Raw genomic sequence first — 18,403 nt, 5'->3', positions numbered from 1 at the left:
AAAGGTCATTTCTACTTTGGGAGTTCCCTCCACTGGTAGCTTTTTTTTTTAATATGAAATTAAAAAGTCACCTGATAGAGTCACTGGTAATGGCAAGAGCATGAAAAATGGAGCCAGAAGCTCTTAGTTCAAATCCTGATTCTGAGTTTAATTCCTTGGTAACTTAGGGTAAAATACTTAACCCGAGCCTCATGTTTTTCCCATGTATAAAATGAGAAAGTTGAAATAGATGGTTTCTGTGTTTTCTTCCAACTCTAAATCCATGATCCCATGACCCCCTAAATAAAAGCCATAAGGGAGCATTTAGGCCCCCTGCATTTATAGCCTGGATTTTACAGTTCCGTATTTATAGATTTGATAATGTCAGTCTTCCCATTTTAGCGATGGGATGTCTGGGAGCTACAGACTTCACTGACACAGCAAAGTGGCCACAACAGATGGCAAAAACACTTGCCATTTCCAGAGATGATCATTTTAATTTAGAGCAGCTAGAAAAATAATAATAAAGCCATTGGGGTGGGTGGGTTGATTATGAGCCTTAAAGCACATGTTTTATCCCCAAATCGTAATTCCAAAAACCCCAGTGATTTATGGTTTAAACATGTCATGAGGTATTAAGTTTCTCTAGTGTGATTTGTAATAATCAGAGCCTGGTTAAAACCCCAAGAAGAGGTGATGAGTCTGAGGCTAAACATGATGCTCGGTCCCTTTCCTGTCATACTCCTTCCTTCACCAATAGCCAAAGCTTTAATCGTACCCAGTCACCTTGATCAAAGCAAGAGATTTAACAATTTGGGTAAGGAGAGGGAGTTGAAGAAAGAGAGAGGGTTAAAGAGGGGAGGGAGGAAGAGAGAGAGAGAGAAAGAGAGAGAGAGAGAGAGAGAGAGAGGAGAGAGAGAGAGAGAGAGAGAGAGAGAGAGAGAGAGAGAGAGAGGCAGGCTTAGTTAAAGGATCAGTGGAAAATCTGTAGAAATGATGTAAGAGAAAGCAAAGGCAGGGATTGGAGTAAGGAGTGTAAGGCTGAAACTATAAAAACTCTGAAAAAAAGCTCAGCATCAGGGCAAAGTTAGGGAGAAAGAGCATAGCAACGTCTCTTTCAGATTTGGATCTCTTGAATTTTGAACAAGGTAAGCAAACTAAGGATGAGGAAAATTTCTTTAAGAAAAACCCAAAGCTTCTGTTTTCACAGATCCTTTGGTGTTTCATTTATTTGTCAGGTTTACTCAATTTAAAATAACCCTATTGCTAGCAGACCATGAAAGCTCTATTTCCACTATATATTTATATATGTGCTGAGGTGGGATTTAAAAAACTGTTTCTGTAGTGTATATCTAGGGCACAGACTAATTGGATGCATTGGCTTTTCATAGATTTCACAAAAACCTCAATGTTTCCCCCATTTCCAAAAGAATGATTAAAAATTGTTAAGTTGCTGATTCAAGCTGCTTGTTGATAGTTTTTTAAAATATGTTTAGTGTGTTGTTTATTTTATTAAAAATAAAAAATGAGTAAATTGTTAACTTGAAATAATTGTTGCAAAGTAGTTTTCCCTTTATGTTTTATTCTCCTAAATCAGAGATAAGAAATGTGACCTAATTGAATAAATGGAATATTAATGAGTTTTTAAAAATGAATTCTGCCATCTTAAACTTTAGAAATGCACTATGAAATTTGAAACTATATATATATATATATATAGTTTTATACATATATTTAAGATCTAAACTTTAGGCTTTGTGACTTTGTTCTTTGATGCCAGTAAGGGATTGCTTTTACTAGCACTATAAATTGGCATTTTAGTTTCCTTTAGAAATAAGTATAAAAATTTAAACACAGTTTGTTTGTGTATATAGATAGATATCCATATATTGATATAAATAAAGATACACACATATGTGTTTATGCTTATTTCAATATATTATCACTTAAAGTCATTGCTAACACTAGAAACTATTGTTGGGACACAAAATGACTCTGATCCAGGTTTAGTGGCATTTATACTAACTGGAATTATAAATTTACCAAGTCCAAACTTCCCCCTAAAAAAAAAAAAACTCAGCTGTCTCCCAAGTGATGAGTTTTTCTTCATGTCTTTGAAGTTGATGGGACAGTACCCAAGAGTCAATAAAACACCATTATCTTCTTTTCAGAACTATTCTTCAGGAGCCTGCCAGGCTTCCTAGCAAAAGACTTCTGTGGCCAGATGATCATCCAAGTAACCTTCATTGATACTGGTGGCCACTTGGGCTCCCTCTTTGGGAAACTTTCTCACATTAGATTTTTCTATTCTGGGTCTTCCAATGATCATTTTCAAATACCATGGATATTTCTAACATTTTTTGTAAAGATAAGATCATGTCTTAGCACATTCATTGGTTTTTTTTTTCCTTTTGGGGCATCCATATGTGTGTATGTGTACACACATGTAAAATACATATATGCACATTTATGTTCATGTATACTATTTACTTGCAAGAATACAAATGTGTGTCTGAGCACATATCTGGACACATCCATTTAAATCCATTCACATTTGCATAAGCATCATTGTAGATTTTTCTCATTTTCTATATCCAAGTTCTGGTAGAGAAGCAAAATACATTAATAAATGATGATGTCTGGGTCCCAGATTCATCAGATGATCCACTGGGTTTTGAAGGATTGTTCGATGAAATGTTGTTAATACTGTTCATTTGAGATATGGGGCTGAGTCAGGGGAGCTGCTGTACTCCTGGTCCTTACTCTGCCGATGGATTGTTGTGTGATTTTGGGCAAATGACCAATCATTCTTCATTTTGTGTACAGACATGCACAAATGTGCATGTATGTATTTATATTTATAAAGTGTGCATGTATGTGTGCAATGTGCATATAGACATATATGTGCATGTATATATATATATTGTTTTGGGGATGGTCAATGGAGGTCTTGTATGGTCTGTTCAACTTGGAAATTTTGTGATGGGAAATAATTGCTATAATATAATGAAAGAGACAACCAACAGAGCAGATGCTAGCTTTGAAGTCTGGAGGACCTGAGTTCAAGTACTCCTTGTGAAATATAATTGCTATAAATGCTGGATGAGCCCATAGCCCACCCCAACTTTCTAAGTCTAATTGCAATTATTCACCGTGCATTACTTTGTACTTTGTAAGTACTTTGCACCAATGAAGTTTGAGTCCAGCCAAATACAAGAATGGGTCTAATAAGAACATGCACAAAAACGATAACATCATATGTTCTAGAAGAATGCCCGTTTTGCTTTCATATTTAAATTAGCATCATATTCTTTTCTTTTTCATTTCCCATGTGTTTTAAGTTGTTTTCTAAATTTCTGAAAGGTTGGCAATTTCCCAGGAATATTCAGGCTAAAGTCTCCAAGAGGGTTAAACTTTTCACTGCCTCAGGATTGTGATCTACAATTGATGAGAGCAGCCTTCCAAATTCAGAACATCACACCATCACCATCCGAAATCCTAATTCAAACCCTTTCTAGACCAACTTTTTGTGCCTGGTATTGTCTCCTGTCCCTTTGTCATTGCTCCAAATCTGGGCCAGGCACCAAGGAGCATTGAGGATTCGCAACTTCCCAAGAGAAGAAAATGCAACTTTTGTTTTAAAATCTGAAAAGAAAAACACATTGAAGTAATTAGAGATTTTTGGAACAGTTGGCACAATGAGATGGCCAATGCAGAAGTGATTGAAAAGCCGAGAGTTTGCTGGCAATGGATGGTAATGTAATCAAATGTTTGCTTTCCACAATGCATACCAGGCTGATTTTAGCCCCATCATTTATTCTGCCCTCTTCTGCTCCATATACAATTAACTCTTCATGATTGGCCGAGCCATTTTGCTGGGTGGAGATGATCCAGTGGCAACTGGATCATTTCTTGTCTCCATTCAGTGTGGGTTTACTTTCACACTTTCTCAGTTGACTCATTCTGCATATGCCAGTCAGCCTAGCAGAACCTAGAAGGGCAGGCTACATTCTGTGGCAACCTCATTCAGTAACTCCAGCAATTTGCCCCCCTCCCCTTCAGCCACAAGAAAATGCTTTTTAAGCAAAACTATGAATGTTCCTTCCTCCCTCCCACTCCAGGAAAGTATAACCCGAACAAGAATGTTTAAGGAGATGAGGCAACCCTGTTCAGGGAGGCTGCCTGAAACTGAGAAATGATACTCCTCATCCTGATCACAAAGTAGGGAGCAGAGAAAAATGGAGCACAAGAATATTTCCCAGAAGGTGTCAAACAGTATCTCCCAGAATTGCAATTATTCGTTTTGGCATTTGTTTATCTTCAGATGTACCTGGATTGAAATGTGTTTTTTAAAAAAAAAAGCAAATATCCCAAATAGTTAAACTTTTACTTGACCTTAAAATACTCTGACATCCATACTCCTTTATGCCTCCCAACCTTCCATTGCTCCTCACCTTAAATATGAAATGAGAAGAGATCAGAGATAGGCAAACCCAAGTCAGAGAACAAAGATCCAGGTTTGGCTCTTCTCTCAAATTACCCAGATGAAGCATTTGGTCATTCAGTGTCTCTCTTTCCTCATCAGGAAAATGGGAATAATATTTGTTCTGCTCTTCCTGCCTCACAGGGTTGTTTAATGAGCAAACAGGATAATGAATATGAAAGTGATTTAAATGCATCATTCAGGCTTTTCCAAATGCCGTTGTACAATTTTAAACTATGAAAAGTTAAGGGCTGTATGTGTATGTGTGTGCATGGGTAAGTGTTTACATGTCTCTACACGTATGGGTGTCTCTGTGCACAAGCAGCAGAACCTATTTCATTAGGGAACTTATGTGTGAACTGTCTCCACTGATTCAGATCAACCACTAATTTATAGGTCACTTACAATACTTACCAGGAGTTGCCTAGCTTGCCAGTAATTGAACAGCTGGTCCACATCAGAGAGCAAACTCCAAGCCACTTCTTCCCAATTCCAACCTAAGTCCCCAAGTTGCTAAAGTCCACAGCAAGGACTTGGTATTCATGATCAATTGTTGCGCCATTACTTAAATGTACTGTTGGCTATCCAAGACCTGTGTTTGGTGATGTATTGTGATATCACTAGTGTACTGTGTTTTTTCTTTACTCTTCTACATATATTTTTCAGAGCTCTATGGTACAAACCATATATGCTGGCTTAATCTTATCCGCATATAATCAAATACCTTCCTCTTTTACCAACGAGACAAAGTAGAGAAGATGTATGGCCCCTTTTTAATGTCATAGTACATTATTTGAAGGTTCTAATCATTGGACCAAGTAGGAATCTTGCTTCCTCTGTAGGAATTTTTTCTATAAATAGGCTCCACCACATTTGCCCTTGTATCAGTATATACCCAGCTCAATGGAAGAAGAAGCCTCTGTAAAAATGAACTCCACTGCCCTGAGCATTCAAGTTTCTTTTTGCTTCCCTACTGGGCATGATGTTCAAAAAACAAAACAAAACAAAACAAAACAAACAAAAAAATAATTTTCTTCAAACCATGTTAAACCAGGCCATGTCACCAGCAGAAGACTCTATGCCATGAGATGTCATTATAGTTAAAATGGACCTCAAATGAGGATCCCCTGGCACTTCTGGTAACCACTAAGTATTTTGGATGTCAAGAACAGGCCATAGTAAGAAAAATTCTGGGCTACACAGTGACTACACTGTTTCTTATTCTTTCCTATTGGATATTATCTTCATTTACTTTATATTGCAAAGATTGCTTACTACCAGCTCCCTTTTCGCAGATACTAGTTGACAGTGATAAACAGGAAAATGTCCAGAAATCAAAATGGACACATGCTCAGAGTAATGATTTTCCAAGTTGTCTACATAATATGGTTCTGAAAAGGAAATTATATATACACTATAATCAGAATAAATTATATAACAAATACAGAAATTAAGTATTCACAATGAGTTTTGTTTGGTATAGGAAGAGAAATGTTTTTAATGTATTGATAAATCGTATCTTTAAAAGAGCAAGATAAGAAAGTCCAAAATGAGGAAACACCAACATTGCTAATGGCTATCCCCATACCGAGAGGACATATGGCTTCAAATAGAGTCCTTTTCAATGAAGAAAGGCCTTGGAACTGTTTAGCCTGAAAACATGAGACACAAGCAGATATATGGCTTGGGAGTTTTCATTTAATCAATGAAGACATTCAGTTTCCCAAAGAGATTTTTATGTCTTATATTGTGCTCTATTATGAAGAAATGGCTTGAGTATTCTAACCTTAGTAATGCCTATAGACATTGAGTTTAGAATGTGAACACAACACTTTCTCTTTTACTCACTGGAAGCATATACCATTGTCTCCTTCAGCCCTGATGCTTCAGTGCCAGAAATTAGATTTTTACCCTCCTAGGATCCTCCAGTATCTTTATATGGTTCATTACTGAGAACCCCAATGGTCTTGGAACTCAAGGGATCAGAAGAGTGGAGCTATCAGAAGATGACTGAATCTTCTTATTTTACTATATAACTATAGACAATATGGAAAGGATCTCAATAAGTTATGAATCCCAACCGCCAAATTTACAGATACAGAAACTGAAGTCGTATCCAAGATCACATCGGCAAAAAGCTCAGAGCCCAAGCTCTCAGATGCCTTCATTTTACCACAGTGTCTATTGAAACAAACTTTCCCAGTTTATACGATGAATTGTCCCCCATTGTTAACCTTTTGATGCCAAGAGTGCATAAGGAAGAACCCCAAGCACTTTGGGTGATCCTCCTGTCTTAGAAACAGAGAACATGGGCAAGATTTCTATACAACAGACAGGCAGAGATGGATTGCATTCTGAAATGAGGGAGGGGATTTCCACCCAACTGGATGAAATCACAAATATATCAATGTTCTGGAGGATGAGATGGAAAACTCATGTATCTTTTAGGACTCACCTCTCCCTTTGTTATGCATCTTACCCCATCATCATTATTTCATTAGAGCTATAAGGAAGACACTGGGCATTAGCACACCAGGTGGGGGGAAGGAAAGGAAAGAGCCAAAGAGTATAAAACAGCCCATAATGGGGTAGCTGTCCTCAACTGGCTTGCTCTCGCATAAACAAGGATTGTAATGATTTAGTTGGTTTATTTGTATGGGACTATCTTCTTCCCCAAAATAGAAAAGCATGATGGCTTGAGGTTGAGAAAATCATTCACAATCTGGGCAATTGTGTCAATAGACACAATAAATGGGAAATACTTCGGGCATTTGAAAATGTCTTCTATCTACTTCTTGAATGAAATGATTTTGGTTTTAGATATCAATTCATTCATTAAATAAGATTGTTGAGACTAAGTAGGCATGTAATATCACATGTCCAGTGATTTTCCATTCCTAGACATACAGGATTAGTATTTGTGTCCAAAATATAGTTTTGTTATGGTCTTATGTTAGGAATCAGCTCTCTGGTCTGTGGACTTTCCAGGCAAAATATATGGATATGGATTTTTCCTCTAAGGGTTAATGTGAAAACTATTCTTTAAAAAAAAAAAATCTTTCTTTTGAGTGGCTTAGAATCAAAGGTGGTGGGTGACAGATTCATTTCAGCCCTGACACATTTTGAGCTGGAATAGAAATGTACTGAATCTTAAGTGAGGAATTTCCTCTGAACTATTCAGGATGGAACATGAGTTTCAAAAATCCAAGTGGGGAGGGGGAGGATGATGTGCCTTTAATAGAACTATCATGGGAAAGTGAATACGGTCCACTGGGAAGCTTCACCCCATTTGACACATCATCACAAATCATGCACTATGTTAATTCTTCCTAGAGGAAGACTAGCATCCAGAGTTGAAAAAAAATTGTAATCATATCAGAACTAAGGCATATTATAGATTGATTCTCACCTGCTTGTTATTGGAAATGCATCTGCTCTTCATTGAACTCAAGACCACATTAGTTTTTTTGGCTTCTATCTTAATGTTCATTATTCACACTAAACTTGCATTCCCCTCACTCTACCTCTCATTCCTATCCCTTTGTTTTTCAAACTGTTGCTTGACTCTGTCTCCTTCCTAATATTGATTTTTGGTTCATATTATATATTTACAATTAATACTTTTGGAATACATCTCAGTAATTCCATCCCAATTCTTAATCTAGTCAAGATCTTTTGAATCCTACCATTTCTCAGAGTTTGGGGTCATCTGCATATTTGATATGTATGCCATATGTCTCTTCATATGAGTCATTAGTAAAATTATTAAACAGAATAGAAATGTTAATAAATATTATTTTAAAACTCTAGAAGTATAAGTAAATTTATAAAGAAAGATTCCTGGGGTACTTCCCTTGAGACTTACAACCAAGTTGGCATTAGACATTGATCACTGCTCTTTGATTTCTGCCATTTAACCAATTCTAAATCTTTTGAGTTATACTATTTCTTCTCCTTCACTTCACTATTATTACTCCTTCACTTCTCACTTCACATATTTTATCAAAGATTCTACTAAAATATAGGTAAATTCTTTTGAATAATTTCCCAGAGCTGCTGACTAGTTACCTTGTCAAAAGGGGGGGGGGAGATAATATATTGTTACTCATATATGATTTGATATACTGAGAATAACTGGTTATCTGAATAGATTGATGGCATTGCAAAGTATCCCCCCCCCCAAAAAAAAAAAAAGAAGAGAAGAGAGATGCTACAGTTGGACTTGCCCTATTTCCCAAGTTTCCTTTAAGTTACTGCCATGGACTGACCTCATATTTGCAGTACTACCTCCAAATTCCTTGCTACAGATATGATCAAGAATTTATTGGTATCTGCATCAGATTTTTCTTATTCAGTCAAATACATATTTGAAAGCACCAGGAGCTAAGTTTCAAACAACCTGTTTAATTAATGTCTTATTACATTCCCTTAGCTTGAGATTGCCTCAATATAGACCATCAAGTACTAGATGACATTATCAATAAAGCCAGAGACTGGGGAGAAGAATTCTTCTTTGATCTTTTGATGAGGTCTCCTTTCCCTTCACACTGAGGTTTTAAATAAGCAGTGAAAAGGAGTTTGTGCCATTACCTTTGAATGGAGAAGAAATGGCATAAGGAGCTCAGAGGTTTAAGGCAAAAGACCTGAGTTTTAATCCCACCAACATTATGTGCCAATGTGTGACCAGACCAGAGGCTGTGATAGTAGTTGTCATAGCACTGGTGATATATCTGTGTATTAATTGGAGCAAGGTAGTTGTAGTCAGGTATATTTTTCTACTTTATCTAGAAAAATCTCCTATATTTCAAATTTCTCTGACAACTAAACTTTTGTGTAAAATTTAGACTTGATAAAATAAAGGAAGGTACACACACCCACAGGTATATTTATATTGTGAATGTAAGCTAAATAGATAAAGATAGATATATAGATAGATTCATAAAACCTTTATTTATGACCATTATGGAAATTGCAATCAGGGACATCAACTAGGAAGTCTATTATTCTAGTCCAAGAATGTAGTCCTAAGGGAAGAGAAACTAAAATGGAAGAAGATATTTTCTCAAAGATCCCACTTTCTATTATCATGGGAAAAAAATATATATATATATATATATATATATCTTTTTTCCAGCAAATACAAACTAAATATAAATTAATGCAAGAGAGAAGTTGTTAATTATTGGTATGAGGAATCAGAAATGACTTAAATAAATTATGGCACCTCAACTGTGGTATAAAGAAAGCTAGGAAGTTGAGGAGGTCATGGTAAGGAGAAAAAAGACATTAGGGAATAAAGGATCATTTCAGCAAAGGCACAAAGATGAGGTTGAAATGTTATATGCAAGTAACAGCTTGGAGGTCATTTTGACATGGGCAGATAAGTAAGAGAAAAAATCACTCAGAAATGTGGATAAGACATATATTGGTTAGAGCTTTAAGTGTTTAGTTTAGAATGTGCATTTCCTCTTAGAGAAGGGAGAATTATTGAAGGTTTTAGAGGAAAGACTGACATTTTCATAAGATGACTTTAGTAGCTATGTGGCACATGCCTTGGAAAAACAGAAATTGCCATCAGGGAGGTCGAGTAGGAAATCTACTACTGTAGTACAAGAATGAGATGAAACTGAAGGGATCAAGAGCAATCTGCTCCCAATAGTGAAATCGGAAATATTCCATTCTGTAGAGTGGTCCAAACTCTGTAATGGAAAAGGAAAATATTATATTAGTTGAAGAAAGGCTCTATTTTCTCCCCCAGATCTGGTTTGTATAAACTCTGAATGTGGCTTATAATTAGTGTTATTTTTTTTAGTGTATATATCCATATATATCTCCTTTCATAGGTATCACATTTAAGGGTGTGGTCAATATTTGAAAGTGGCTTATATTTGGGCAAATCCTATATATTTTTAAATTTAATGGCATTTTACTCCCAGAGAGCCTTAAAGCATATTACAAACATTACTTAAAATAGTCATGTCAATTAAATGCTCTTACTCCCACAGAAACAATTTCATTCATCTTCTCACCACCTTGTGAGGGAGGCTGGCATAGGAAATTCCATTTTTAAGTTTCCATGGATTTTATGACTTGACTGATTATATTGGAAGTGAAAGAAAAAAAAAAAACTAAAATGTAGGTGTCCTCCAGTCCAGTGTTAAATCAATCAATCAATGTATGCTTTTAACAGCAGAAAATAGAAGAAAAGGAGATTCAGCTGGAGCATATCCACATCTACCTTGTAAATAGTATGCTTTGGTTGAGATAGATAGCTTTAATTTTCCTCTTAAAATTAGTTACCTATTATATAAAATAATTCATTTTTTTCAGCATTTTAAGTCATTTAAATGCCATGCCATTCAATTGTTACAGGACTTTCTATATACAGGGCACTCAAGTCACTACTAATTGATTACACATAGTATCGGATTCATCTTCCAAATAAAGAGAAGGGAGGAAAATAATAGTAAGTGAAAGTTACAAAGCAAATCTCTGATTATCTTTATAAATATTCCTAACAGTCTGAGTTATCCCAAAGTGGAATGGTACCTCCTATGAGATGATGGATTCCCTTTTCCAGGAGATTTCAAGATAAATTCTGATGACCTATTTGTTGAATGCTTTGCTTATTATACTTTTTTTTTATATTAAGGAAGTTATCCTTAGCAAAGTATGGGTTGTACTAAACACATTGTGACTTCCCTTCCAACTCAGAGATTCTGTGATTCTTTTTAGCCACAGATTTCACTTCTCCAAATATTTTAAAATAATTTTATTGACTAAGTCAGAAGGCTATTCAGTGCTATCTTACAATCAATCAAACCATCAATCAGCAAATATTTACCATGTAGGAACTATGTGACAAGCACTGTGCTTGATCATAAGTAGATTTCAAAGTCATGAGTTATTTTTGCCACTAGAGAAGGGCTAAACTGGGAGAACCTCCTCGCTCTCTCCCTGTCATTTCCCGTGTTTCTAATTTTGTAGGGTTCAGGTTTCACAGGTTCATCAAAATGTGTCTTGTGTGGCAGGTGCCAGAGTGTTTATTTGTATTAGTCTTTCCAGTACTAAATTTAGGAACTTGGGACTTTTAGATTAAAGGTGACCAGCATGTTATTAGACCACAGAAGTACATGTTTTCAAATTGACCATTTCTTTTTATACCCACATCCCCAAGTAATCAGGATGTGGTTATTTCCAAGGTGTGACACTGTAAGTTTTCACTGCACGCGGGTGTAGGAATGAACATCGATATGATGGAGGCGGACATCAGGACAACAAGCCTTCAGGGTCCTGTGCAACCCACTGGGTTCCATGAGCAGGGAGAGAGCTGAGGAATAAGGAAGACATAGAAATCCTATAAACCATTTAGGGGAAGATTTTGGAAAATTTTCAAGCTTTAGTCCCTTTTAATATCAAAAAGACCCATATATGACATATACATGGATCTTGTGAACATTTGCTGCTATTTCTGAGACTTACAAGCACATCAGCTGGTACTAGGGGTATCATCCTGCACATTTTACAGGTAAGGAAACAGTGTCTCATGGTTCAAGAGATTTGCCTGCAGTCACATATCTTGTAATAGATATGTCAAGGTGCCATTTGAAGTATGATTTTACACCCAATCTTTTATTCACTTTGACATAATTTTTCCTGTTCTGTCATGATGATGAGAGTACAGGTGAAGGGATAAGGAAAGAAGTGGGCACACATAAGAAAAGTTATATGTATCATCATTGTAATATTTCTTTTTTATAGCAAAGATAATTAATGAAGAAGAACAAGAGAGGGATGAATTAGATATGAATACTTTCCACAGTTTTTAGCTGTTATTTTGATAAGATAGAATATTCCCTTTTCTTTTTTTTTCCATTTGGAGAGATAATTGATTATTTTCCCCCAAGCTTATGGAAAATCAGAGGAACTATTGGAACTCTGTATCAACCTACTTCAACTGATTACTGTGATATTAAAGAATGTTAATTCTTTGTTAATATGAGGCTGGAGGAAAGCAACTTTACAACCAAAGTTCTGAAACATTCTTTTTTATCGTATTCCCTAATAGAAATGGAAAGTGACAAGTTTATTCTGTGAGTTATAACAGTTATAACAGATCATAGATCATAGACTTGGAGCAGGGAGCTGACTGAGAATGGCCAACTTATTTTATATGAGGCCTGGGGAGTACAGTCAACTAAGTGACAAGTATAATGTGAGATCTGAATTCTCTAACTCCAAAGGAAGTCCTTTCTCTTTAGATCATGACAAAGGACTTTTGGTTTGAAAGTTTATTCATTGTTATAATTGTTTTTACTTCATGAAGGTCCTATTTAGACGCGTCCTCATGAAATAAATATGTCCTGGAATTGCTGAGTTATACCATAGAAGTGTCATCTCTGACTGTTCTTACCAAGATCACAAAACTTCATGAAAACATCATGAAAATGGTAGCACTGGGACAATTCTGTGTATAGGTCACGTCCCTATAGGATATTCCCATTGGCTTTTTCTCCTAAGGGGGAATAAAAAAGCCAATGGGAATATTCCTTTCCTGTCTTTGATGACTCATTCTCTAATGGGATGCCTTTGTACAATGGGTGATATTTGTGGCCATGGCAGTTCCAGAAAACCAATGAAATCATTGAGATGCTGCCATCTGTCCCTGCATTCAGAGAATCACACTTTTAAATGGAATGGAATAGAATGGAATGGAAGTTGTTGAGTGTTTTTCCACTAATCTTGGTTTTGCCATTGTAATTTAGCCATGTTTTAAATTTAGTCTATTGATGCTGTGTATTCTATTTCCCAGATGCTGGACTGGAGATTTGTGGCCACTCACTTGATCCTGGCCATTTTCCTGATGCAATGGAGCACTGGCAAAGGCCCCGGGGTTGAGGCAGCACCAGAGGTAATGGAAATGATCTAGGAGTGCCTTATCTCTGCCTTTCTTGAAAAGGAATTTCAGCCCAAATGTGAACTCTATGCTGAATTCACCGGCAGAATGAATGCCTGGTGACAAAAATTCAAACAAAATTTTGCATTATTTTGGCTAATTTTCCTCATGTTTTCCTATTGTGAAACAGAAAATGACAAGCTCAAATGGGCACTACTTCAGTTTGCAATCTCATTACAATTTGGTCATTTGCCTATTGAGGCAAAATAGAGAGAAAAAAACAATAAAATTGGCATATGCTGACTCAGATTATAGCTCCCTGTGCTCACATCTGAGTTAAACCTAAAGAATAGAAGTACTTAGAGAAGTTCTGGGGTTTCCATCATTTTCCTTCAGAATAAAGCCCAGTGTCTTCCATATAGTAGTCACTTAATAAATATGTGTTTAAGTGAGTTAAATTGGAGACATAAACCACTAGGAAAAATTCTTTTGAATAAGCGGTGAATTTGACTAAAGAAAAAGCAATCTACATTTAGCCTTTTCTAAGACCTTTTGGGTGGTGGTGGAAGAACTACAGCTGTCTGGGTTGGTGGCTGCCTTGAGCAAAGTAAAAAGTTCAAGCTGTGGATCACCTCATCCATGTAGATCAGTTTCAATTATTGTATTTCTTTGATTTCTAGGTCTGTTGGCCCCTTTGTTCACATGCAAGAGTCCTCTGACAGTAGATAGGGTCACCAAAAAGATCATAGCAGTACCCTGTGTCTTCTTAAGATCAATGTTCCATTGCACTCAATGTTGGGCCCTTAGATTACTTTCTGGCAGTTATTAAAAGACTGATTTTTCTCCACTTCCAGAGAATAGCTTTCTTCTGACTGTTCTTAGCACATTCTTTTCCATTTCTTCTATTTAGTTTCAAGGAATAAATATTCTATGACTTTCACAAAGGATGTTGGGCATTGGGCATTTCTACTCTGTCACATCTTGGTGATATCACATAAAGGAAGCAGGGAACTGGGACTCTTGGCTGTCAATCCAAGCTTTGCCTCATATGGAAAAGAAGAAAATAATGTAAAAACCCACTTCTAGTCTTCCACTCCTTTTAGACTTTCCACTCTTCCAGTCTGGTCAAAACTAATTAGTGTTATGATGATTGCCTTTCCGGGTACTATCTCTCCAAGATAACGCATTTGCGTTGTTATTTGATCCTTCCCAAGAAAGGAACGTGAAAGGGACTGCAAACACTTGAACAGGTTAAATAGTGAAGGACAGCCCGGTACCTGAGAAAAGAAACAGCCCTATGTCTGAATGGCTGGGAGAATGGCATTAGCATTAGCAGAATCGGGCAATTCAGCAAACACAGACTAAGGGTTTTCATTTTTAATACTTTCAAAGACAATCCCATAATCAACTATAATCACTTCAGTATTTTTTTCTAAAAATATTTCTTTAAATAGAGTGTATTAATTTATTTAAATATATTAAAATTAGTAAAAATCTACCCATGTCTATTATTACTTAGGATCATCATTAGTGATCTCAATCTGAAAGGATCCTTGTAGGGCATTTGGACCAATACTTTATTTATTATATCTTATTTTAATTTACAGAATAAAACACTTTTGATCAAGAATTGTTAAAGCCAAGGCTCCAAGATTTGACCAAGATCACATAGGTAGCAAATGGGAGAGTCAGGATTCATAGCCAGCCCTTCCTTATTTAAGGATTTCCCAAGTTTCAATCTACTTTTAGGGACAGAAATTTGTAACTGAATAGAGAGTAACTTGTTTTTTGAACACCTAAAACTTGTTAGAAGTTTAGGATCTTTAAGATTGAAGATTTTCACAGAAAAGTCAGTGGGCACTAAGGCGACTGCTAACAAGGTCACCCAGTTCAAAGAATTCTTTAGAATTTTAACTCCATAACTGATCATGTTCGTAGCTGCCTTCTTTGAACAGCCCCTATATTCCTATTTGAAATCACTTTTAATCCCCAAAACAACTGTCTTCTTCTTGGATCATAAAACATCTGTAAATGACCCTAAATGTGCAAGTAAAACGGAACCATAACTCTCCAGACTTTTTCAGTTAGCATCGGTAGCAATGATAATGTCATTCCTTTCTCCAGCAGGCCATTAACTCCATAGCTGAGAACGCACAATCCCACATTGAAAACACTGAAGAGAAATCTGCCACTGAACTGACCCAGAAACTCCTGTTCCTCGATGAGCTGGTCTCCCTGGAAAATGACGTGATTGAGACCAAGAAGAAAAGGAGTTTCCCTGTCTTTGGGGCTCCCCTGGACAGACTTTCAGCCGGATCCTTCAACATCAAAGGCAAACAGAGGTAAGTGAACGCATCCATAGGTCAAGAGAAACTGTCTCTTCTTCAACTCTAAATTCTGAAGTGTGAGAAGCTCTGTGGAAGGAATAGAAGGGATAGTCTTATCATCAAGCCATGTTCTCCCAATGTGGATGACAGCAAGCTCTCTTCGAGGAATCTGAGGAGGAAGGTAGGAACCCACTAATCTTGGGGACAGTCTCATTACCCACCACAGCTGGAGAGTCCCAAGGACCAACCTACTGGCAGGGAGTGAGGGGAAGCACAGGAGATGACAACTATTTATCCCATGGTTCATTTGTTTCAGCATAATATTAACTACGACCTGGGGCCTATTCACATGTACACACAGGGTCACATGCATATACACATATATGTAGACACACGCACATGTATGCACACCAACACATTTATGCACACCGACATGTTTATGCACACACACATACATACACATGATTATAGTAGCTCTAGAATTTGGCACACTGAAACCTTAGTTAATTGAGCACAGGAAGGATCATTTTCAGAACATCCTGCCTCCTTCAATCCCCAGTGAACATCATTCTAAAATTGTCTACATTGTCAGCTCTTTTTTCCCCCCTGAATCATTATACTAGTGAGACGATCATTGACTCTTGACAACTGAGAATCATTATTCTTGACTTTGACTTGATCATTCTAAAAAGGTGTTCCCTGTGCTAAGATCCGGAGAAAAATATAATAAAGATGGAGGTGTAGTGGGAAGGATACAGATGATACCAGGTCTGCTACTTCCTACCTGTGCGTTTCTCTGAGCCAAAGTTCTTCACAAAAAAAAAAAATAATAATAATAAAATAAGGGATCTGAAGCAAAAGATGTACACAGCTGCTTCTGACTCTAAACCTCTGAAAAGTTGACTCTATTCAAACCACAAGGAATTTATTTAGCCTTTTTTTAATTTTTAATAACTTCCTAATATAAGCATGTCATTTACCCATTTCTAGTAATAGGAAGAATAAGGACACCAAAGGGGTTAAAATTCAGGTAAATCCACCTCTGATTATGGAGTTGAGTTTCACTAGAAGCTCCACTAAAAAAAAAAGTAATGAAAGAGAGAGAGAGAGAGAGAGAGAGAGAGAGAGAGAGAGAGAGAGAGAGAGAGAGAGAGAGAGACAGACATACAGACAGAGATAGAGAGATAGGGAAAGATGCACACAGAGATAGAAACACAGAAACAGAAAAATACAGAGAGACAAAGAAAGACACACACACACACAGAAACAGACAGACACAGGGAGAGACAGAGAAAGAGGGAAGAAGGGAGGGAGGGAAAAAGAGAAGGAAGAAAGGAAGGAGGGGAAAAAAAGGAAGGAGGGAGAGAGATGGATTTGACAGAAGTGAAATTGTATTATAAGTAATATTGTGAACTTTTAGTCAAGAGAAATCTCAGTTCAAATCTTAGCTCTGAACCCCTTTAAATAATTCCTAATACACAGTTTAGTTAGTTGGGAGGGTGAACTGAGGAGGCAAAGAGCTAGAGGGATCTCAATTATTCTTTCATCTATTAATAACTCTGTCCTGTGTGAAGCTACTCTTGAAATATAGGGTATAAGCTACTTTCTGCTCTGGGAGATGCCTAATGTTACGTGAAATAGCATCTCCCCCAGACACAGCAGCTTCTTGAATGGAAATCTGTCAGCAACTGAATACAAATGATGCACAAATCATGTGATCCGTGGCATAAATTGGACCGTGCTGAAAACAGGAGACCCAGGGAGTGGGGAGTCACTCTAGATCTAGGAGCCCAAAAGAAAGTTAGTCTCCAGGCCAGTAATCAGGAATGAATGATATGGTAGGAGTGACTGTGTCCCTTTTTTCTTAGGGATCCATTAAATGGTGAAGTTCCCTTACTAAAATGCATTACATCATTTTCTATTATCCTTAAAAAATAAATATTAAAAAAATTGGGGATCCCAAAAAGCCAGGATCTTTTACTGCAATAGCAAAATACTTTCTAGATTTTCTAGCACAGAAGAATTTGTGTGGGCACCTTTCCTTTTCAGGATTGTCTCTGTGCCCTTGAGGATTTAAAACAAGCCTCGTGCCCTTATTCTCTGTTTATGATCAGAACTTTTACAATAGATATGGATCATAGGTCTGTAAAGAATATGAATCCTATGCACATTAGAGACATATGGAGCACACGTCTGTCAGAGAATATGAACCATAAACATGTTAGAAACATATAGACCACATACCTGTTAGAGACACGGTGTTATGCCAAACCCACCAGTCCTTAACTCCATATTCTTATATTTAATTCCAAATCTAACTCTGTTGGACCCCTTAATTGCATACACAAAACACCAGGAGTAAAGGTTTTGTTGGGAACCCTGGAGCTTCAAAAGTGCTGTCATCATCTCTGAAATCTTGTCTCTTATCCCCCATCACCTGGACATTCAATTCAACAAACACGGTACAGATACTGGGTGGGCACTGGGGATAAAAGACCAAATCAAAGCTAGATCCTGCTTTCAAAGTATTTTCATTCCATTAGGCTACACTGTCTCTCACAGAAAAATGCAACAAAAGTTTGCAGGGAGAAAAAAAAAAAAAACATTATCTAAGGGAATCAGGAAGGACTTCCTTTGTCTGGTGCCGGCTAAACAGAGCCTCAATGTCCTCATCAGTGTGATGACAGGGTGCATTCCTGGCAAGGGGGACCAGTGTGG

At 36.9% G+C, this 18,403-nt stretch overlaps 1 protein-coding gene across 3 annotated transcripts in view; it reads left to right on the top strand.

Moving 5' to 3' along the window:
- Window positions 1-990: 990 nt before the first annotated feature.
- The window catches only part of OSTN (osteocrin), a 34,003-nt gene continuing 16,590 nt past the window's right edge, over window positions 991-18,403 (top strand). Inside the window, exons 1-3 of one of the 3 annotated variants that reach the window (XM_051991023.1) lie at window positions 991-1,127; window positions 13,275-13,373; window positions 15,486-15,700. In XM_051991023.1, the coding sequence (XP_051846983.1) occupies window positions 13,275-13,373; window positions 15,486-15,700 (314 nt within the window). In that variant the 5' untranslated portion in view covers window positions 991-1,127. Of the gene's footprint in view, window positions 1,128-11,878; window positions 11,991-13,274; window positions 13,374-15,482; window positions 15,701-18,403 lie in introns of those variants that run through there. The other 2 variants (XM_051991021.1, XM_051991022.1) reach the window with 2 other exon arrangements.

The sequence above is a fragment of the Antechinus flavipes genome, chromosome 3 (genome assembly GCF_016432865.1).
Source record: "Antechinus flavipes isolate AdamAnt ecotype Samford, QLD, Australia chromosome 3, AdamAnt_v2, whole genome shotgun sequence".
Taxonomy (NCBI): Eukaryota; Metazoa; Chordata; class Mammalia; order Dasyuromorphia; family Dasyuridae; genus Antechinus; species Antechinus flavipes.
This window is presented reverse-complemented; position numbering and strand designations above follow the sequence as displayed.